The 21,176-nt window shown below is 53.7% G+C and overlaps 1 protein-coding gene across 1 annotated transcript in view; it reads left to right on the top strand.

The window, feature by feature from the left end:
* LOC138511247 (receptor-type tyrosine-protein phosphatase kappa-like) overlaps positions 1-21,176 on the top strand; it is a 1,445,374-nt gene that overhangs the window by 1,277,882 nt on the left and 146,316 nt on the right. Inside the window, exon 28 of the mRNA XM_069626788.1 lies at positions 19,996-20,121. Within this exon, the coding sequence (XP_069482889.1) occupies positions 19,996-20,121 (126 nt within the window). The remainder of the gene's footprint in view (positions 1-19,995; positions 20,122-21,176) is intronic.

Here is a 21,176-nt window from a genome sequence, read left to right as displayed (position 1 = left end):
GTAGGTGCACACACCAAAAAGGGGGCGGGACTCGGGGCGTAACACGCGGAATGGGGAACAACACGTGAAAAAGAAGGCGTTACTGGGGAAGTACTGCAGGGAAATGCATGGAACGCCCACACGCACGCAAACAACTCGTATTCATGGAATCAAATACGGGAAACAAGCGCACGCAAAAAGACGCTCACAGGCGGTAACACGTCCACCACAGGAAGGCAGGCGTAAGCGTCCCCGCGCAAAAAACAAACACGTATATCCAGCTACAATGAATGCCCCATTTGTCGCAGCACTGATCGTGGGACACCGCAGGAGGAGGAGAATAGCCAGGACCCACATTTTTTCCACCCGGACTAGCCTTTTTGGGATGCCTGAAGACCAGGTCTACGGCAGGTATAGGTTTCCACCTTATATCATCCTAGACCTGGTCAGGGAGTGGGAAGATGAGCTTACATCCCCCACCCTCTGCTCCCAAGCATTGAGCCCCTTGGAGAAGGTGCTCAATGTCCTGCATTTTTTGGCCACTGGGTCATTTCAGCGGACTACTGCCATAGTGGGGGAGGTCTCACAGGCCACGCAGTCACGCTGCCTACACCAGGTGTTGGCAATCATGACTGCGCGCCCCTCAGTCCGCAGGCACATATACATGCCCAGAACACCCCCAGAAAGGCAGGCCATAGTCCAGGACTTTTACAGGGTGGCACACTTCCCCAAAGTGCTCGGTGACATAGATTGCACCCATGTGGCCCTACGTCCACCTAGGGCCACTGAGCACATCTATCAAAACCGCAAGCACTGGCATTCCATCAATGTGCATGTGGTAATGCGATGCAAAGGGAATCATCACCTCTGTCTATGCAAACTACTCAGGCTCCACCCATGACAGTTTCATATACAGAATGTCCACCCTGAGCCAGGCCCTGTAAAACACACATGGCCTCGACAAACACGCAGGCCTCGACAAACACGCAGCAACACTCACTGGTTTGGGCATCAAAGTCCTGTATCTCTCCCACTCCTTCGACCAATTCAGGTGATATGAACTCCGCAACGAGTGACTCGTGCGGAGTGAGGTCTTCCTCCTCAGGTGCCGTCCCACTGCCAGTCACCAGAGTCATGTTGTAATTTGAGGCACGCTTTGCTTTAGCGCTGCGTTTGAGGTCATTCCAATGCTTTTTGCACTCTTGCGCCGTGCACACCTTATGGCCGAATGCACTCACATGTTCCGCAACTTGCTTCCAGTGGGTATCACGATGGGCAGCCGTAGTTTGACATTAGGCCCCACTAGCATGTCACGGTTGTGGTCCCGCACGTAGTCCACGAGGAAGTCCAGTTCCTGCGGACAGAAATGCTTCTTCCTCGACGTGCAGGAGGTCATGGCTGTGTGTGGGGTCCCAGCCTGTGCTGCAGCTGCAACCTTCCTCCTCTTGGATAGTGGCGTGGACCCTGGCTGGCAAATGCTGCCCTGATCAGTATGGCCAGCGGCACCGGTGGATTGAACCAAGGCAGTAGCAGGTGGAAGGACGACCAAAGGCCTGACTTGCATCAGTGGCTGCTGGGTGCCCTGGAATGGACCCTGCACAGCAACATCCGCTGTGGCATGGTCATTGACAGCGACTGTCCTGGTTGGTAGACTCACAACCGGAGTGTTGTTGGCTGCATCTGCCCCTGCACTTGCCAACACCCGGCTGGTCGGGGCAGCAGATGACATTACTGCCCCAGGGACACGTGTCTCGGTCAGGGCAGCCCTGCGTGCACCTATGGTGTTCAAGTGCCAACGCAGCCTGCGCTGGCAGACCCTGAGCCTGGGTGGTGGTGTCAACAGCTGCACCTGCAGCTACCACTACCCTTGGGCCCGAGGCAGTCGATGAAACGGACTGCCGGGTCACATGGGCGCCAGTGCCAGATGCAGAAGCTCCATCTCCCGGAACCACAGGTGGTGGTGGCATGACTGCACAAACACATGGCACAACATCGTGCCGAAGTGGCGCCCCCTGCCTCTTCCCCCTCTGCGGCCACCCTGGACACCCTGGAGTCCCCCTACTCCCTGGTCACCCCGGCCACATCCCTGACCACGCCCACCATGAGGAGTATGCCCAGCAGAGGCGCCCCTCACCTTTGGTGGCCTCTCAACCATGGCACCGATGGAGTAGTGCCGGCACAGATGGAGAAGTGCCAATGGGAGGTGTACACGACAATTGTCCTGGGCAATTGGGGCGAAGGGGGTGGGATACAAGATGTTAAATGCACCCCTGCACCTGCAAGGCTGTATGTGACCCCGGTGATGAAGTGATGGGTCACGCAACGCTCAGGCACCCCAAAACTGCAGTAAAACCGTGCACACAACCCCGGTAACCCACGTGTGTGGAATTAACCTCCCGCAGTACGCAGCGGCATCCAGGGACACGAAAAACACATACGTGTGGGACATCCAGGCTACTATGACCTCGAAAACGGGTACGCGATACACAGGGGTACCCGCAGTGGGAAAAATAGTGTGCGTAACTCACCGTCAGACTAGCGTGATAATGAAAAACACACGTAGCCCATACCCCCACTAAAAGAAGAGATACGTCCTTGATCCGCTGTGAAGTTGTGATGGTGCGCGAAACAACACGAAGTAGCAACACACACGTCAGTCTCCATGAAAGGCACATACAGCGAACTGGAGGCTCCGCTCACCTTTAACCCGTGCTAAGGGAAACGCCCGCGCACGTCACTTCACTTACGCGCTTAGGCCCTTTCCTCGGATTACACGCATTAACATGCGGACGTGCTGTATTTTCACATGCTGAATCACTATGCACCCGTCACGAGGGAAACGCCCGCACGCGTAATGCCACAGATGCACTTACGCGCTAAGGGCCTTTCCTCGAATTACACGATGACGTGCACTTTTTTCACGTGCCATATCACTCCGTATGAAGCTGGCCACGCGACAACACACGGAAGACACGCTCCTGCCCAAAAGCCAATTTTCCTGCCCCCAGAGTCCCAAGCACGCTCCCACCTGCCATCTGCTGCTGCCTGCCTGCTGGCCAAGTGCCCTGCTATTTGGTGCCTGCATGTCAGCCATCTGCAGGGGTCCAGTTGCTGTGACCACCTCTGCTGGAACTGAAGACTCCCAACTGGAGTACCATCACTCCACAGCCCAGCCCCAGGACCCAGTTGCCCACCCACACCTGCCTGGGAGGTTGCCATGTCGGGGCAAACACCATCGGACACCACTGGCAACCCCCAGCCAGAGAGGAAGAGGGCTACCAGCTTCAGTGCCAAAGAGGTTGGTATCCTGGTGGAGCAAGTCCTGGGGCAGTATGATGCCCTCTTTGGAAGTTCATGCGCCGACAATGAAGGACGGAAGAGGATCTGGATGGACATTGTGGCTGTCATCAACGTGGAGGAGGTTGCAGCCCCTGACATTCAACAGGTCCGGAAGCGCTGGGAGGACTTCAGGTCCAGGACCCTCAGCAAGGCCCAGCGCCTCTTGAAGGCAGCGGATGCTGAGGGGTGCCGGGTCCGCTTAACCGACATCCAGATGAGGGTCCTGGAACGTATACACCGAGTGCTCCACATCCAGGTCCTTGAGAGTCAGTCCCGTCCGGAGTTGAGCAGTAAATGTACATGCATACTGATTGGACACTGTGCATGTAGAGGTGTGCCAGGAGAGTGCATGTTGGACATGTTTGTAGGGCCATGTGTGAATGTGTATGTACAGGGAAATGAGACTGATGCATGTGAGTCATGTCATGTGTGAGACACATCAATGGTGTATGTGTTGAAATGCATGCTGGCCAAATGCATGGGTGGGTGCACACATGTTAGAATTTCTGTATATGAACTGTGCCATGGTTGTGGTGTCACACAAGGATGCTGGTTCCACCTGCATCCTTGTGTGACACGGATGCAGCCATGCATCCATGTATCTGCACCATGCACATGCGCATGTGTATGTGATTGCGCAATGTGCAACTGTGATACACCATGGATGCATGTGACAGCCACATGTAGGGGAGTAGTTTACAGATGTGACATGGATGGCGATGATTTCACTGTGACAGGTGGTGGAGTTGTACAGATGCATGTATGTCTGGTAACGTGTGTGCATGTGTTTGGAAGTCCCCATGTTGCATGTGACGTGAGGCTGACCTATGGATGTACATGCTGCTGTATGTGTATGGATGCTGCTGCCTGCTGCACAATTCCTGTTAAATTGCGCATGTGTGTGTGTTCAAATGATATGTGGGCTGGGGAGTGTGATGGCATGTGTGCATTTTGGAACTGCCACTCATGTGTAACTGTCATGTGTGTATCATACCATTGTACAGAGCCCTGATGCCTGTGTACTGTCTCTCCCTGTCTGCAGCATCAACTGATGAAGTGGGCGGAGACTGTGCTGTGGAGCACAGAAGCAGGGATCCCACCGCCAGCCGGAGAGGGAAGGCCCAGCTCCCCTCCCAGGTTGCCCTCTCGTCGGGGAGTGAGGAGTCTGGTGCCGCCTCTGCGGCCGCAGCTGCCAGGGATAGGTCCAAGAGGTGGAGGTCGGAGGTGGACTCCTTGGCAGCAGAGGGGGCAGCTGTGACCCCACAGGGGCCTATGGAGAAAGATGGCACGGAGTCATCCAGGTTGGTGGGGGGTTTGGTTGAGGAGGAGGCCGTGGAAGTTACACATACGGGGCCTCGAGGGGGGATTCCACTGGTACCATTGGTGCAGTCCAGGGACAGGAGGCAGCACAGGCCGCCAGCGAGGTGCGTGTGTGTAATCCTGTCCCCGATACTGTGACTGCATCATCCCGCACCCGCAGGTATGCCTTTGCCCAGACCCGTTTTCAGGGCGGGGATAGCCGCACAACAACTGGCCTTCCTCTCCCTGCGGATGTGGCAATCCGGGACCGGCTTGAACCTGCCCTGGGTGGGGTGGCCTGGGTGTTCGTGAAATTCAGGATGATGTGCGGGGTTCTCGTGAGGACAGTGCACATCATTTCAAATGTCTCGAAGACCGTGTCAACCTTCTTGGCGTGGTCACCAGTGCTGGGTTTCTCTGTGTGCTGGAGCTTCTACCGACCCCCTCCTCAACTGAATCCCCTATGCGCCAGTCGTCCTCCGTGCCATCTTCCTGGCCAAGTGTCACCTGGGCGCCCTGTGGAGCTGCCCCTGACCCAGCGGCCAGGATGGTGGAGGACTCATCCCTGCCACAGTCGGGAGTCAGAGGTCCAGCAGGGGTGGCCACCCCAACAACTGGACCCCAGCGGGAGGATGACGTGCAGGCAACAACAGGCAGGGCACATGCACGGCAGCAGCAGGCTCAAGGTGGGAGCGATGATGGCTCGGGGCCAACAACATCAGAGGGGCAGGCATCGGCCGGAGGGCATGAGGACCCTGGATTGGGAGTGTCTTCCGTGTGGCAGCGGTTGGGCCAGCGGATAGATGTGGAGCGACGGCGGGTGGAAGAGGCACGGCTCACAATAGTCAGGGCGGAGGACTCCATGCGCAGGGTGCTGAGGACGGCCGAGTGCCTCGAGGCAATTCGCAGGGAGTTGGAGGTGAACATGTCATCATCCCTGCGAAACCTCAGGGCCATGGAACAGGCTTGCCTCCAGGATATAGACCAGATGTTCGATGATGCCCTGGCCCGGGAAATCAAAAAGTGAGCCGTAGGACTTGCCCGACACCATTGTATATAGTTTGTAGTTTTAGGTTTCATTTTTGTTTAGCATTGATTTGGGGCTCTTGGACTATGCCCCACCTTTTTGTATATAGTTAATTATTAGGTATTCTTTTTTTATAGGTTTCATTTCATTTGTTGGGCTCATGGACCCTGGATTTCTTCGTTGTACATAGTTGAACAGGGGATTTATCTTATTTTTTATTTTTTTCTCACCATGGAGCAATGGATTTTACTATTTTCGTTTCCTTTGGATTTGCTCTGGTGGCCGGAGATTTTGGACAAAATTTCATTTGGTATATTTTGGATTGAGACTTTGTTCATTTTTTTCTGTTTGGGACATGCTGCATTTCATTTCTTGTTTGAAATTTTTTATGTTTTCATTTCATTACCTTCATTTTATGTATAATACATTTTGGTTTATTACTTCGATGTGTGGTATTCTCTCATTGGTTTCATGCATGTCACAATGTGGGTTTTCGCAATCACTGGCATCCATTGTGTGTGTGTGACGGACATGTGTTGATGTACATACTTGACATTTGGGTTGTGTCATGTAATTGGCATTTCTATGTGGGGTGGATGGAATACTTGATTGGGTCTTTAGAGTGGGGTGGTGTGCAGTGGGATTTTGGTGGACATGAGGCCAATGATTGTGGATCTTGATGACGTGTTGGGGGGACATGAGTCGGGGCCTGCTGGCAGGTGCCCTTCAATGCTGGGTGGGTGGGGGTGCAGGGGGACATGAGTCGGGGCCTGCCCGTCAATGCTGGGTGGGTGGTGTTGCAGGGGAACATGAGTCGGGGCCTGCTGTCAGGTGCCCGTCAATGCTGGGTGGGTGGGGGTGCAGGGGGACATGAGTCGGGGCTTGCTGGCAGGTGCCTGTCAATGATGGGTGGGTGGGGGTGCAGGGGGACATGAGTCGGTGCCTGCTGGCAGGTGCCCGTCAATGCTGGGTGGGTGGGGGTGCAGGGGGACATGAGTCGGGGCCTGCTGGCAGGTGCCCGTCAATACTGGGTGGGTAGGGGTGCAGGGGGGCATGAGTCGGGGCCTGCCCATCAATGCTGGGTGGGTGGGGATGCAGGGGGACATGAGTCGGGGCCTGTCCGTCAATGCTGGGTGGGTGGGGGTGCAGGGGAACATGTGTCAGTGCTCACTAGTGCATGGTGACATGTGGGCTGGCTGGGGGGCATGCCCAGGGTGGATGGGCTTCCTGCGGGTCATGGCCAGGGGGGATGGGCTGCTTGCAGGACATGGCCAGGCGTGCTGGGTAGTCCGCTGTGGTGTGGCTTGCCTGCAGGGCCTGGGGAGGGGGTAGAGGGCACACCTGGGAGGACCCACACTGCCAATTTGCGTGTGGTACTCCCCGCGCACCCCTCAGAATACACGTACACCGCTCTCCAATCGAAATCGCGTGTGAAACTCCCCGCGCACCCCTCAGAATACATGTACCCCGCTCAGCCAGCGAATTTGCGTGTGAAACGCCCCATGCACTCCTCAGAATACACGTACCCCGCTCTCCAAGCGAAATCACGTGTGAAAATCCCAGCACACCCCTCAAAATACACGTACCTCGATCTCCAAACGAAATTGTGTGTGAAACTCCCCGTGCAACCCTCAGAATACACGTACCCCACTCTCCAAGCGAAATCGCGTGTGAAAATCCCTGCGTACCCCTCAAAATACACATACCCCGCTCAGACAGCGAAATCGAGTGTGGAACTCTCCCCACATCCTCAGAATACACGTACCGCACTCAGACAGCAAAATCGCATGTGGAACTCTGTGCGCACCCCAGGATTACATGCATGCACCCCATCCACCCTCAACATTCCCCACAGGCAGCCCATCACCCCAGTGCTTGCCCCACTGGCTGCCCGCACCACAGGGTGGAGTTTTACACACGATTTCGCTAGCGTGAGGGGGTACGTGTATTTTGAGGGGTGTGCATGAAGTTTTACACGCGATTTCGCTAGTGCGAGAGGGGGACGTTTATTCTGAGGGGTGCGCGGGGTGATTTAAACGCATTTTCGTGGTTGGGGGGCTGTATGCTGGTCCACTGGCCTTTGCGCCATGTACTGGATTTGTGCGCTGTTCATGGCGCACTGGGCGGGGTTAGGGGCGTAACTGGCGCTGCTGCAGGGTCGCTGTGGCACTCTGCGCCACGGCTGTTTTTGGATGTTAGAATCCATGAATACGGTGTGCGCTGACATGGGTTTTGGTGTACGCGGCTGGCGCAGACTGCCGCATGCGCACACTGTAGTGGCCATGTACTTATGGTTAAGATGGTGTTTCCATAGGAAGAGCACTTTTTGGGCGGCTTATAACTTCGCTTCCCCTGGACGAATCCTCACCAAACTTTGCAAAAAAAGTAAATGGCCCACCCTGAATTGTTCTGCAAAGTTTGGTGAGGATTCGTCCAGGGGGGGCAAAGTTATAGGGGGGTCCCAAAACTTTTTTTCCCCCATAGACATAATGGGAAAAAACTTTGCTCACGCCTACAGCCCAAACCGCTGGACGGATTTACACCAAATTTGCGGCAGGAGCGGCAGCTTGGTCCCGAAAGCGTGCTTTGCTTTATTTGGTGTAAATCCATCCAGTAGTTTTTAAAAAAATGACAAAAATGTAAGTGAAACAAATTAGTGATATCTGTGTTCGCTTCGCGGACACACTTCCCTGTTCGATCCGCGGACAGGACGGTGATTGGGCAAGCAGCTTGTGTGATGTCCCCGGACATCTGACGTGCTCTCTCATTGGATGCGGTGAAAGCGTGCAGTGCGTCTGGCTTCAGAGACGCCCGCCATCTTTGTTCCTCGCCGCCTGCACAGTAAGTCTTGTGTCATGCCCCGTGTGTCCTTCTTGTCCCCCCCACCCCCACTCATGCTCCGTGTCTCCCCTGTTCCTCCAGCCCCCCCGCTCATGCCATCGGCAGACACGGTGGCCAGCGGAGGGCCGAGGAGCGGGATCTGCCGCCTGCACACGAAGGCCGTGTGTCTCTCTCCCTCCCCCCACCCCCTGCGCATGCCCTGTGTGTCTCTCTCCCCTTCCCCCACCCCCCGCTCATGCCCCGTGTGTCTCTCTCCCTCCCCCCACCCCCGCTCATGCCCCGTGTGTCTCTCTCCCTCCCCCCCACCCCCGCTCATGCCCCGTGTGTCTCTCTCCCCTTCCCCCACCCCGCTCATGCCCCGTGTGTCTCTCTCCCTCCCCCCCACCCCCGCTCATGCCCCGTGTGTCTCTCTCCCTCCCCCCACCCCCCGCTCATGCCCCGTGTGTCTCTCTCCCCTTCCCCCCACCCCCCGCTCATGCCCCGTGTGTCTCTCTCCCTTCCCCCACCCCCGCTCATGCCCCGTGTGTCTCCCTCCCCCCCACCCCCGCTCATGCCCCGTGTGTCTCACTCCCTCCCCCCACCCCCTGCTCATGCCCCGTGTGTCTCTCTCCCCTTCCCACCACCCCCCCTCATGCCCCGTGTGTCTCTCTCCCTCCCCCCACCCCCGCTCATGCCCCGTGTGTCTCTCTCCCTCCCCCCACCCCTGCTCATGCCCCGTGTGTCTCTCTCCCTCGCCCCACCCATGCCCCATGTGTCTCTCCCCCTCACGCCCACCCCCGCTCATGCCCCGTGTGTCTCTCTCCCTCCCCCCACCCCCGCTCATGCCCCGTGTGTCTCTCTCCCTCCCCTCCACCCCACTCATGCCCTGTGTCTCTATCCCCTTCCCCCACCCCTGCTCATGCCTCGTGTGTCTCTCTCCCTCCCCGTTCATGCCCCGTGTGTCTCTCCCCCTCCCGCCCACCCCTGCTCTTGCCATGTGTGTCTTTCCCCCTCCCACCCACCCCCGCTCATGCCCCGTGTGTCTTTCCCCCTCTTGCCCACCCCCGCTCATGCCCCGTGTGTCTCTCCCCCTCCCGCCCACCCCCGCTCATGCCCAGTGTGTCTCTCCCCTTCCCCCCACCCCCGCTCATGCCCCGTGTCTCTCCCCTTCCCCCCACCCCCCGCTCATGCCTCGTGTGTCTCTCTCTCTCCCCCCACCCTCGCTCATGCCACGTGTGTCTCTCTCCCTCCCCCCCACCCCCGCTCCTGCCCCGTGTGTCTCTCCCCCTCCCGCCCACCCCCCGCTCATGCCCCGTGTGTCTCTCTCCCCTTCCCCCACCCCCACTCATGCCCCGTGTGTCTCTCTCCCCTTCCCCCCACCCCCCGCTCATGCCCCGTGTCTGTCTCCTGTTCCCCCACCCCCCGCTCATGCCAAGTGTCTCTCTCCTGTTGCCCCCCACCCCCCGCTCATGCCCCGTGTCTGTCTCCTGTACCCCCCACCCCCACTCATGCCCCGTGTCTGTCTCCTGTACCCCCCACCCCCCGCTCATGCCCCGCGTCTCTCTCCTGTTTCCCCCTGCTCAAGCCCCGTGTCTGTCTCCTGTTCCCCCACCGGCTCATGCCCCGTGTCTCTCTCCTGTTGCCCCCCACCCCCCGCTCATGCCCCATGTCTGTCTCCTGTAACCCCCGCTCATGCCCCGTGTCTCTCTCCTGCTGCCCCCCACTCCCTGCTCATGCCCCGTGTGTGTCTCCTGTACCCCCCAGCCCCCGCTCATGCCCCGTGTCTCTCTCCTGTTGCCCCCCACCACCCAGCTCATGCCCCGTGTCTGTCTTCTGTTCCCCCCACCCCCCGCTCATGCCCCGTGTCTGTCTCCTGTTTCCCCCACTCCCCGCTCATGCCCCGTGTATGTCTCCTGTTGCCCCCACCCATGCCCCGTGTCTGTCTCCTGTACGCCCCCACTCCGCGCTCATGCCCTGTGTCTCTCTCCTGTTGCCCCCCACCACCCAGCTCATGCCCCGTGTCTGTCTTCTGTTTCCCTCACTCCCCGCTCATGCCCCGTGTATGTCTCCTGTTGCCCCCACCCATGCCCCGTGTCTGTCTCCTGTACGCCCCCACTCCGCGCTCATGCCCCGTGTCTCTCTCCTGTTGCCTCCCACCCCCCGCTCATGCCCCTTGTCTGTCTCCTGTTGCCCCCCACCACCCCGCTCATGCCCCGTGTCTGTCTCCTGTTCTCCCCACCCCCGCTCATGCCCCGTATCTGTCTGCTGTTCCCCCATCCCCCGCTCATGCCCCGTGTCTGTCTCCTGTTCTCCCCACCCCCGCTCATGCCCCTTGTCTCTCTCCTGTTGGCCCCACCCCCCGCTCATGCCCCGTGTCTGTCTCCTGTTGGCCCCCACCCCTCGCTCATGCCCAGTGTCTCCCTCGTGTTCCCCCCACCCCCCGCTCATGCCCCGTGTTTCCCTAGTGTTACCCCCCACCACCCCGCTCATGCCCCGTGTCTCCCTCGTGTTCCCCCAACCCCCTGCTCATGCCCCGTGTTTCCCTTGTGTTACCCCCCACACGCCATGCTCTCTCCTTTCCCCCCCACCCCCTGTGTACCCTGTAGCCCCCGCTCATGCCCCGTGTCTCCCTCGTGTTCCTCCCCACCCCACGCTCTTACCCCGTGTCTCTCTCATGCTCCTCCCCACCCGCTGCTCATGCCCCGTGTCTCTCTCGTGTTCCCCCCACCACCACTCATGCCCCGTGTTTCCTTCCTTTTCCCCCCCACCCCCTGCTCATGCCCCGTTTGTACCCTATTCCCTCTCACCCCCCGCTCATGCCCCGTGTGTCTTTCCCCCTCCTGCCCACCCCCGCTCATGCCCCGTGTGTCTCTCCCCCTCCCGCCCACCCCCGCTCATGCCCAGTGTGTCTCTCCCCTTCCCCCCACCCCCGCTCATGCCCCGTGTCTCTCCCCTTCCCCCCACCCCCCGCTCATGCCTCGTGTGTCTCTCTCTCCCCCCACCCTCGCTCATGCCACGTGTGTCTCTCTCCCTCCCCCCCACCCCCGCTCCTGCCCCGTGTGTCTCTCCCCCTCCCGCCCACCCCCCGCTCATGCCCCGTGTGTCTCTCTCCCCTTCCCCCCACCCCCGCTCATGCCCCGTGTGTCTCTCTCCCCTTCCCCCCACCCCCCGCTCATGCCCCGTGTCTGTCTCCTGTTCCCCCACCCCCCGCTCATGCCGTGTCTCTCTCCTGTTGCCCCCCACCCCCTGCTCATGCCCCGTGTCTGTCTCCTGTACCCCCCACCCCCACTCATGCCCCGTGTCTGTCTCCTGTACCCCCCAACCCCCGCTCATGCCCCGCGTCTCTCTCCTGTTTCCCCCCGCTCAAGCCCCGTGTCTGTCTCCTGTTCCCCCACCGGCTCATGCCCCGTGTCTCTCTCCTGTTGCCCCCCACCCCCCGCTCATGCCCCGTGTCTGTCTCCTGTAACCCCCGCTCATGCCCCGTGTCTCTCTCCTGCTGCCCCCCACTCCCTGCTCATGCCCCGTGTGTGTCTCCTGTACCCCCCACCCCCCGCTCATGCCCCGTGTCTCTCTCCTGTTGCCCCCCACCACCCAGCTCATGCCCCGTGTCTGTCTTCTGTTCCCCCCACCCCCCGCTCATGCCCCGTGTCTGTCTCCTGTTTCCCCCACTCCCCGCTCATGCCCCGTGTATGTCTCCTGTTGCCCCCACCCATGCCCCGTGTCTGTCTCCTGTACGCCCCCACTCCGCGCTCATGCCCCGTGTCTCTCTCCTGTTGCCCCCCACCACCCAGCTCATGCCCCGTGTCTGTCTTCTGTTCCCCCCACCCCCCGCTCATGCCCCGTGTCTGTCTCCTGTTTCCCTCACTCCCCGCTCATGCCCCGTGTATGTCTCCTGTTGCCCCCACCCATGCCCCGTGTCTGTCTCCTGTACGCCCCCACTCCGCGCTCATGCCCCGTGTCTCTCTCCTGTTGCCTCCCACCCCCCCGCTCATGCCCCTTGTCTGTCTCCTGTTGCCCCCCACCACCCCGCTCATGCCCCGTGTCTGTCTCCTGTTCTCCCCACCCCCGCTCATGCCCCGTATCTGTCTGCTGTTCCCCCATCCCCCGCTCATGCCCCGTGTCTGTCTCCTGTTCTCCCCACCCCCCGCTCATGCCCCTTGTCTCTCTCCTGTTGGCCCCACCCCCCGCTCATGCCCCGTGTCTGTCTCCTGTTGGCCCCCACCCCTCGCTCATGCCCAGTGTCTCCCTCGTGTTCCCCCCACCCCCCGCTCATGCCCCGTGTTTCCCTAGTGTTACCCCCCACCACCCCGCTCATGCCCCGTGTCTCCCTCGTGTTCCCCCAACCCCCTGCTCATGCCCCGTGTTTCCCTTGTGTTACCCCCCACACGCCATGCCCATGCCCCGTGTCTCCCTCGTGTTCCTCCCACCCCCCGCTCATGCCCCTTGTCTCTCTCCTTTCCCCCCCACCCCCGCTCATGTCCCGTGTGTGCCCTGTACCCCCCGCTCATGCCCCGTATCTCCCTCGTGTTCCTCCCCACCCCACGCTCTTACCCCGTGTCTCTCTCATGTTCCTCCCCACCCGCTGCTCATGCCCCGTGTCTCTCTCGTGTTCCCCCCACCACCACTCATGCCCCGTGTTTCCTTCCTTTTCCCCCCCACCCCCTGCTCATGCCCCGTTTGTACCCTATTCCCTCTCACCCCCCGCTCATGCCCATATGTCTCCCCTGTCCCCCCCCCCACCCCCCACTCATGCCCTGTTGTGTTCTTTATAGACCCCGCCTTTCCTTTCCATGGTGGCCATCTTGGTAAAAGATTTTCCTTCCTACACCGGGACGCCGCAGGCGGTCCGGTGTAGGAAGGAAAATCTTTTTGTTTTTTTTTAACCACCCGGCGTTCCCCCTTTGAGGACATAAGATGTTAGTGGTCTTCATCTATTGAAAAGGATGTTATGGTGACGTTGCACTAATAAAAACCTTTAAAATTTAGTTAAAAAAAAATGTTACAGGGACGTTATGGTTAAGTTGCACTAATAAAAACCTATGAAATTCAATGAAAACACTTTGTTAAAGGGACGTTATGGTTAAGTTGCGCTGCTAAAAACCTATGAAATTCTGTGAATAAACTTTGTCAAAGGGACGTTAAGGTTCCAAGTAAAACTGAAAAACCCTTGAAATTCACCAGTTATGGTAAGCTAAGCAACCATAACTCGCGCCACCTCCGTGCACTGCAAAGACTAACACCCAGGACATCAAAGATGACATCACAAATGATGCTGAACTGAGACCGCAGGAGACCCAGAAGCAGCAACAAGAAGCCGGTTAGCTCATGGAAGTGAGTTGGGGCACTGGGGCGCTTGTGGAGAGACTGCCAGAGAAGAGGAGCTGGGTCTGGGACCCAATTCCTCACTGAGTAAAGGAGCAGTCTTCTTTGTGGCAGTACTTTTATCTCAAAGTTGAACTGTCACATACATATATTTTCAAGAGACATTCCATAACATAGCTTGGGACTGACTATGAGGGCAGAGAGTAGTCCCTTCAGTCTTTGAGAAAAAGAGAACGGAAAGTCCTGGCAGGATACTGAACCAGGCAGGAAGAATGCCTGTCTGGGACTCACACCCAATTTCCAGAGAAACAAGAATAAGAAGGGCCTGGGATCCACATTGCATTCAGAAGGGAAACCAGGGGAACAAAGCCATCCAGCCTGGATTGGTGTGCGGAACTTTGGTAAATCAAGAGGAGGGAGTCATCTTTTTGACTTTGTGACACCAGAAGAAGGGAGTAATTCCTCCTGGGACTGTGTGTACACTTTGGAAAGACACAAGGGAGAATCTCTTGACTGTGCCGGGAGAAGGGAAGCATCCCCCTAGAACCGTATGTTGAACTTTTGGAAAGTAAAGCGGAGGGAATCATCCTCTTGACCGAGAGGAAACGTATGATCTGCTGAAGGAAGTCACTCGCCCCCCCGGTGTTAATTGAGAAGCACTGGGTAATAGCTATCTGTCAGGAGAGTGAAACAGGTATACCCTCTTGATTGTGTGAAACCAGGGGATGTGAGTTATTCCCCTGGAAAGGTGTGAAGCCAGGAGAAGGAAGTAATTCCCCTAGAGGTGGAACTGTCTGTGACCAGGGGAAGGAAGTCATACCACCTGGTGTTTTGTTGAACTATGAAAAGCGACGAGAAAGGGAGTAATTCTCGTGGCTCCCCAAAAAGCCAAGGAACAAGAGGAAATCTCTTGGCATTGTGAATACTAAGGTCAGGGGAAGGGAGTAATTCTTAGATTTGTGGAATTATAGGAATTTTCCTTGGTTGCTTCCTAATAAAAAAGGCTATTAGCCATTTAAAATACCACCACTGTGTCTGCAGCCTCCTTCTGGCTCCTTACACATCATAATAACAAATCTGCTCAGAAGATTCATAGAGGCTGGTAAATATTGATGAATTGTGATTCATACTAGAACAAGTAAAGGTCTCACCAAGAGGAGGCACCATTACACACACATGGTTATGTAGAGAGGTATTTTGGATTAGGAAACTGGAAACATTGTACCCAAAAAGAATGCAATTAGAATGGCATGTATCCTCTTTCCTTTGAATGTGTGATGTAACACTGTACTGAGTTATTTTGAATTTCATAACAATATGCTGTATTGACATCTTGTTTTCTTTTTATGCCAGATGTAAGATTGAATGCAGTCATCTTTATTGCCCTAGACACACTCTAAGGATTTCTGGGTGGTTATACAAGTGTGCCTAGGAGGAACTGGTGGCAGTAGTTTAATTTACTGGTATTTTTACTTATTTGTATGGTACCATACAGCATTTTTTGTGTTTGGCCCCTGACGGTAGCCAATGCCAAAAATGGCTATGCTGCGAAGTCTTTTGTTCTGTCCTTTGGCCATCTTGTCCTTAGCCTTCACCCCGGTTGAGCTGACCAGGACTTCCTTTTTTGAGCACGCAGCCTACCGCGAAAAACCGCATCTTTCGCTGGCTCCTACATGTCATGTCTGCTAGTGCCCAAAAAGAGGACTGGGACTGTCTGATCCCAATCCACACTACTGGTGCCAGGTTGTCTGGTATGCCTGAATGACTGAGACCACCGTGGGCCGTGATTGGCCCATGCCTGCCATGCATGCAAGAGAGCAAATCTTCCACTGGTTATCCAGATATGAGCGTGAAACAAATCTTGGATAAGAGAAGGGGCTCTGCATTCATTGCAGGTCGATCTACTGAAGTTCACTCCAAACTACAGAACGAGGCAAGTATCCTGAAATGCTGAAGCAGACCCGTGAAACCGGCGGAGACGCACTGAAAGGTCTGGCACCCTGATCCCGCTGCTGTCCCGTCAGACCCCTGCTTTTGTCATCAATCTTAGAAGGCCTGCAAGGGCACTTTGACCCTTTGGAGTAGTGGGTACAACTACTCTCGGCACCTCCTGATAACACGCCAAAAGAGCATTCTCAGAAGTGTTCTTGGGCCGTCCAGTGAACTGACCAGCTCTACCCCGGAGTATTGCATAGGAGCAGCGCCATTCCAAGTTGTCCCTCGAGGCTTGGCAAACGCTAACTTGTGTTCCTCCCCTCCCCTTCCTCAAATTTTGTAGTCCTAGCTCTTCTGGGTCGCGATATAGAAGAGTGTGCTACGCTATGAGTCTTTGTGAATCCTGCGTCACTACATTGTGGCGACGGTCACTGTATGTGCTTTGCCTATCTGCCCTCCTGTGCCTTGAAGCCTGCTGCACCAGAATGTTCTTCCTCTCTTCTTCATGAGCTGAGAAAAGGATACTGTCCAGTCCCTGGCATAACCAATATACTTTTAAGCACGAGAATTCCTTGAAAGATCCTCACCTTGGCTGGGCTAGCCTGTGTTCCCAAGCTATTCCCGAATATCGAAAGTCACTCTGCCTATCACTAGACCATGCTAGTATAGGGGAACGGTATTCTTCATCACCTGAAGCCCCTTCCTGAACTGCTACAGCTCCCTGAAGAGGTACCGTTTACGCTCTTGACCGCGCATCGTAAACGCACTGCTGTACTTTTTTTAGCGCAAGTCTCCCCTCTTCTTAGGTTTGGACTGCTTAAGTTAGGGTTTGGATTCTGAAGATTGCCCAGTGTAATAATTGTGTTAACCCCCCTTGTACCCCTCTGTTACGGTTGTGTATATGTTTTCCCTTCTCTTGCATTAGGCCAAAAGCAATTGTATATATGTAAGATAGTGATACGCTTGTGTGGTTATTTGTGTTTGAATATAAGGCCTATAAAAAATGTATATGTATTTTTGATATACACCTGTCTAAGAGTAATCTGTAGCTCGTTACTGTGTGTGCTCATTGTGGGCTTCCAATCACTGTAACCCCTCCTGAGACTTAGTCTTGGCTGCTGCCAAGCTACCTTGATTGGTCTGGCTTTTCCAGAATGTTCCCCTCTTCCACTAAATTAGGGTGGCCTCCTAAACCTCTGCCCACTAGGTCAGAGTTTAGAAATCCATCTTAACACTGACTTGTATACATTTTTTTAAATTAGTGTGTAAGTAGAGTCCCAAGTAGTTAATTGGGCCTCATTATGAGTTTGCCGGTCCGGATACAACGGTACTGGTAAGCTTGCCAGTACCGTTGTATCCAGACCGGCAAACTCCATCTGACCTGGCGGAATGAAAGGCACCCGCGAGCACAGCATGCATGTAGCACCGGCACCATAATGATTGGTGCCGGTGCTACAGGCATCCCCATCCCCTATGGGGCTCAAATGGGAATGGGGATCATTCGATTCCGGCACCCGCGAAAGGGCAATTACTGGGTCCGGCAAAGCCGTAATAACCCATTAATTGCCCATTCGCGGGTGCCGGAACCTTCACGAGTTTGGCGGCAGCCGTGTCTGTGTTACAGGCAGTGCTACCGGCAAACTCATAATGAGGCCCAATGTATTCTTACCTATAAATGTAAAGGGCAGTAAACAACTGTAAACACCAAAACTACCAGCCTTGCAAATCCTCATTGTTTTGTCCCTTCCCAACTTACATATATTTCTTTTAGCATTATTGTTTTTCTGAAATGTGCTCAAAATGGTGCATTCTCAATGGATTGTTTTAGATTGGTCACTGTACATTGAACACTACACAGTGATTTCTATTCTCATCAGAGCACATGCACGTCCATATATATTTGTGTACCCATGCAATTCACTGCCACTATGCAATCCAACATACTTAGAAAAAAGCACACTCATTCTTAACCATAGCCTGTTAGGTAATCCTCCCTGATTCTCTCTCATGATGGAGGAGAAACAGAGCACTCGACACATGTATGAGTTGGGTTAAAATGTGTTTATTCTCTGTGAGCATAAGATTGGTTATTGAAATACTAGGACAGAGTACAACAAAGAAATGTACCTCCTCGGCTGTACACAACAAATCACAAATCATGACTTTTCAGAAGATCTTCAAAATAATATAGGAACTGCCAGCCAACCCCCTTCCATATTGCCTCTATCCAGGTCTCAACCAGCATTCTCTGATAGGATTACTAAACTCCTTTCCTTGGGTTTGCAACACAGTGTTAACTGAGGGTCAGGGTTAGGATGAGAGAACCTCCCGCAGAGTCTAGGGATACACCTTATCAAGCACCTCTCCAGGTCTGAATCAACCTTCTATGTTAGGATAACTAAGTTCCCTCTGTTGGGATTGTATCACCCTGTTACCAAGGATCAGGTATGGTGAGATAAGGTGTATGCCTGATCAACCATTTTATAACTGTTCTTTATGACTAACAGTTTTAGGATGGGAGATAAATGAAAGTATTGCTCAGCTCTATCTTATGAGAACCTAGGATCCTACGCCAATGTCCAGTTCCCTACTCTAAACAACAACATCTTAGAGTGTAACACTCTGGAAGCATCCTTCAGTTCACTCACAGTTTCAAGTGTGCCAGAATTCTTCTTTCTTGGCCTTGATGCTTGCTCTGGGTCTCACCCTTCTAAGAACTGTGATCAGTGATTCAGCATACCCCTACCAGGGCAATACCTTTTAACAGCCTTCAACAGGTACCAACCGGAACTTCTTCCCCCCTTGTTTGAGAGGGATTGAAATTATTACCACTTCCCAAGGGTCGCCTTCCTAGGCATTAGCCCACTACATACTTTGCTTGCTCTTTTGTAGACATGACCCACAATATGCTCTGGTTCCTTTGTAGACGCATGCCCACCACCGGTTCTGGTTTCTCCTTCTCACGTCTTTGGATTTTCAACTGAGTCTTGGTGTGTAGCCATTAGAAGGCTTGTGGTGCACTTGGACATCCACCACGGCCATGGCTATATCACTAAGCATGCTTTCTACCGGATGCCTCCCTTGCAAGGTCTCAAATGGAGTTGCACAACTCTGTAAACTCCTCCTTCCACCACCTCTCCCTCTCCAACCTCATTCTCCTCCGTAATAACATGCCAACTATATGGAATGCCATGCTAAGTCCCTCAATGCTGGATTCCTTTTTGCACTGTTTTCTACTGTTTTAACAAACTTTTATGTCTTAATAATGTGTGTTAGTGGCTTGGTCTTTTATGCTTCTCTCAATGTTTCCCTGTTTTGCAGCACTAAGCCTGTCTGACTCTTTTTCAGATGATTTCTCTGCATTGTTTATTATTTTCATGTGTTGGATAACTACTCACTCCCCATGGCTGATTATGGTACTTTTTGATAGGAAGAGGGCTATTTGGCTTCTTAGGATAAGGCACGATCAATGTGGTGGTCACGGAGCTCCACGGGTTCTCTCCCTGTTGCTTTCAACTTTTTACTGGTGTGCAGTGTGTGCATGGCTTGTTTACTCCACATTGCTTGCGAGCTACCTCTCCTTTCGTCTCCCGTTCATGATTAGGGCCCAGCATAAGCATTTATGTCATCCTGCAACCTTTGAGGCTCCAATATGAGAGATAATGCCATGCTTCACCTAGCCAAAGATTGTCTTTGTGTGCTCTAAACTGATATGGGTTCCTTTCTTCTGGTGTTTCATGGGTCCTTTCTGTACGTTTGGGAGGATGAGTGCACTGCAGGTGTCCCCAGGAGTTGCCTCACCACGGGGTTGGCTTCTCCGGACCTTCGAGGGCCACACAACCGCTCCCATAATCCCCTGAAATTTGACTCTGTCATATCCACGATTTATATTTCAGTATAAACAAAAATTGCATAGTAACTATCTGGAATACACATGATTGAGAGCTGAAGAGTGACTGATTTGATCTGCTGATTATAACCAAGAGTATCATGCTATTATAAATGTAGGTCAAGTTTAATCATTATCTCATTTTTCTGTGGAAACAGTAAGAGCAGACACCTAACACCAATGATGTTCTTTGGGCCCAGTTAGTTCTTATTACTGTCATTCTTCCATTGTTCTTTTTTAATGACAGGTAAAAATACATGTCAGTTAAAGTTATCACCTACTTTTTCATCATGAGTCTGTCCATTCTTTTGTCTTTTCTAATGATTATGAGGATGTTCAAGTCTACATATCTGAACTTATCTTCTTTTGTGTGTTCTCTCTCTAGAGTTATCCTCACTTTTGGCCAGATAATGGAACGCTGGCTTTTGGCCCCTTTCAGGTGAAGCTGAAATCAGAGTCTTCAAGAGCTGGTTTTACTGCACGAACACTATGTTTAAGTAAGGGTGAACGGGTAAGTTGCATTCTTAGTACTAATGAGTTGGCTGGCTTGATTTATTCCTTGTTTACAAGCTCTAAAAGAGCAGCAATTTCGAAAACCCTGGACTGAGTTCAGTAGGATTTTGAAAATATTACTTATCTTCTGGATACTGTACCATGGAGAGCAACATTTTACCTTCCGGATACTGCACATGAAAGTGACATTTGGACATATTGCTTTTTACTGTCACTGTCTCAACAAGCAATTCCAGGGGTAAGATTCCTTTGACAAATAGTGCCCTTGACCAAACATAGAATTGCGGACATTGAGAGTCTCTCCTAAAGGTTGTAGTTGTCTATGTACTAAGCACAGAACACTCAAAAAAGAAAATATGTGCTAGCTCCATTTTTCAGTCGCAATCCTGCATTCCTGTGGTCATTTACAAATGGCAGGAACCACTTTGAGAATGAGAATAGAGTGCAGTTACAATCTGTGCACAGACTAAATAAATTATTGAATTGAAATATTAAATAATAAGAAAGAGAAATACAGTAAATTGTAAATCGTGGAAAAAGGCAGCCTCTACTTTAAGCTATACAGGCTTCTCTGGCATCCTATTATGTAGTTTAGCAACAGATGTGCCCAGTTCTTTTTCTGCTCTATGGAAACAAGTTCTCGGTGTACACCCAGGGCTTTACAAGCTTTAACGTTGATAGAAAAACTGATCAAAGTAATACAAAAATACTTCACTCGATGTATTTATTCCCCTGTTGAATACAAGGAACATTTTCTGAGACCATGGGGGTTTTCCCAAAAAGTTCATCTGTTTGGGGTTCCCTCGCACATCCATTAGTGATAATGCTAGCCCTCCTTGATAAATGTGCATCCTGTGGTCTGAACAATTTGAAAGGCATGACCATGTGGCCGGCTCTGTTTGCATCCCAGATTTCCATTCAATGGACAATAGTCCAATTGTCCATAAAATGCCACATAGTAGTCTAAAGGGCAGGTCATCAGGCTGAGATCCATGTAAGCCACCTCAAGGTGTTCTGGGTTATCAGACACTGTTGCTTGTTTAACATTAACCC

The sequence above is a fragment of the Ambystoma mexicanum genome, chromosome 6p (genome assembly GCF_040938575.1).
Source record: "Ambystoma mexicanum isolate Mex_15411 chromosome 6p, UKY_AmexF1_1, whole genome shotgun sequence".
Classification (NCBI taxonomy): domain Eukaryota; kingdom Metazoa; phylum Chordata; class Amphibia; order Caudata; family Ambystomatidae; genus Ambystoma; species Ambystoma mexicanum.
Note: the sequence above shows the minus strand (reverse complement) of the source record. Positions and strands in the feature narration are given on the sequence as shown.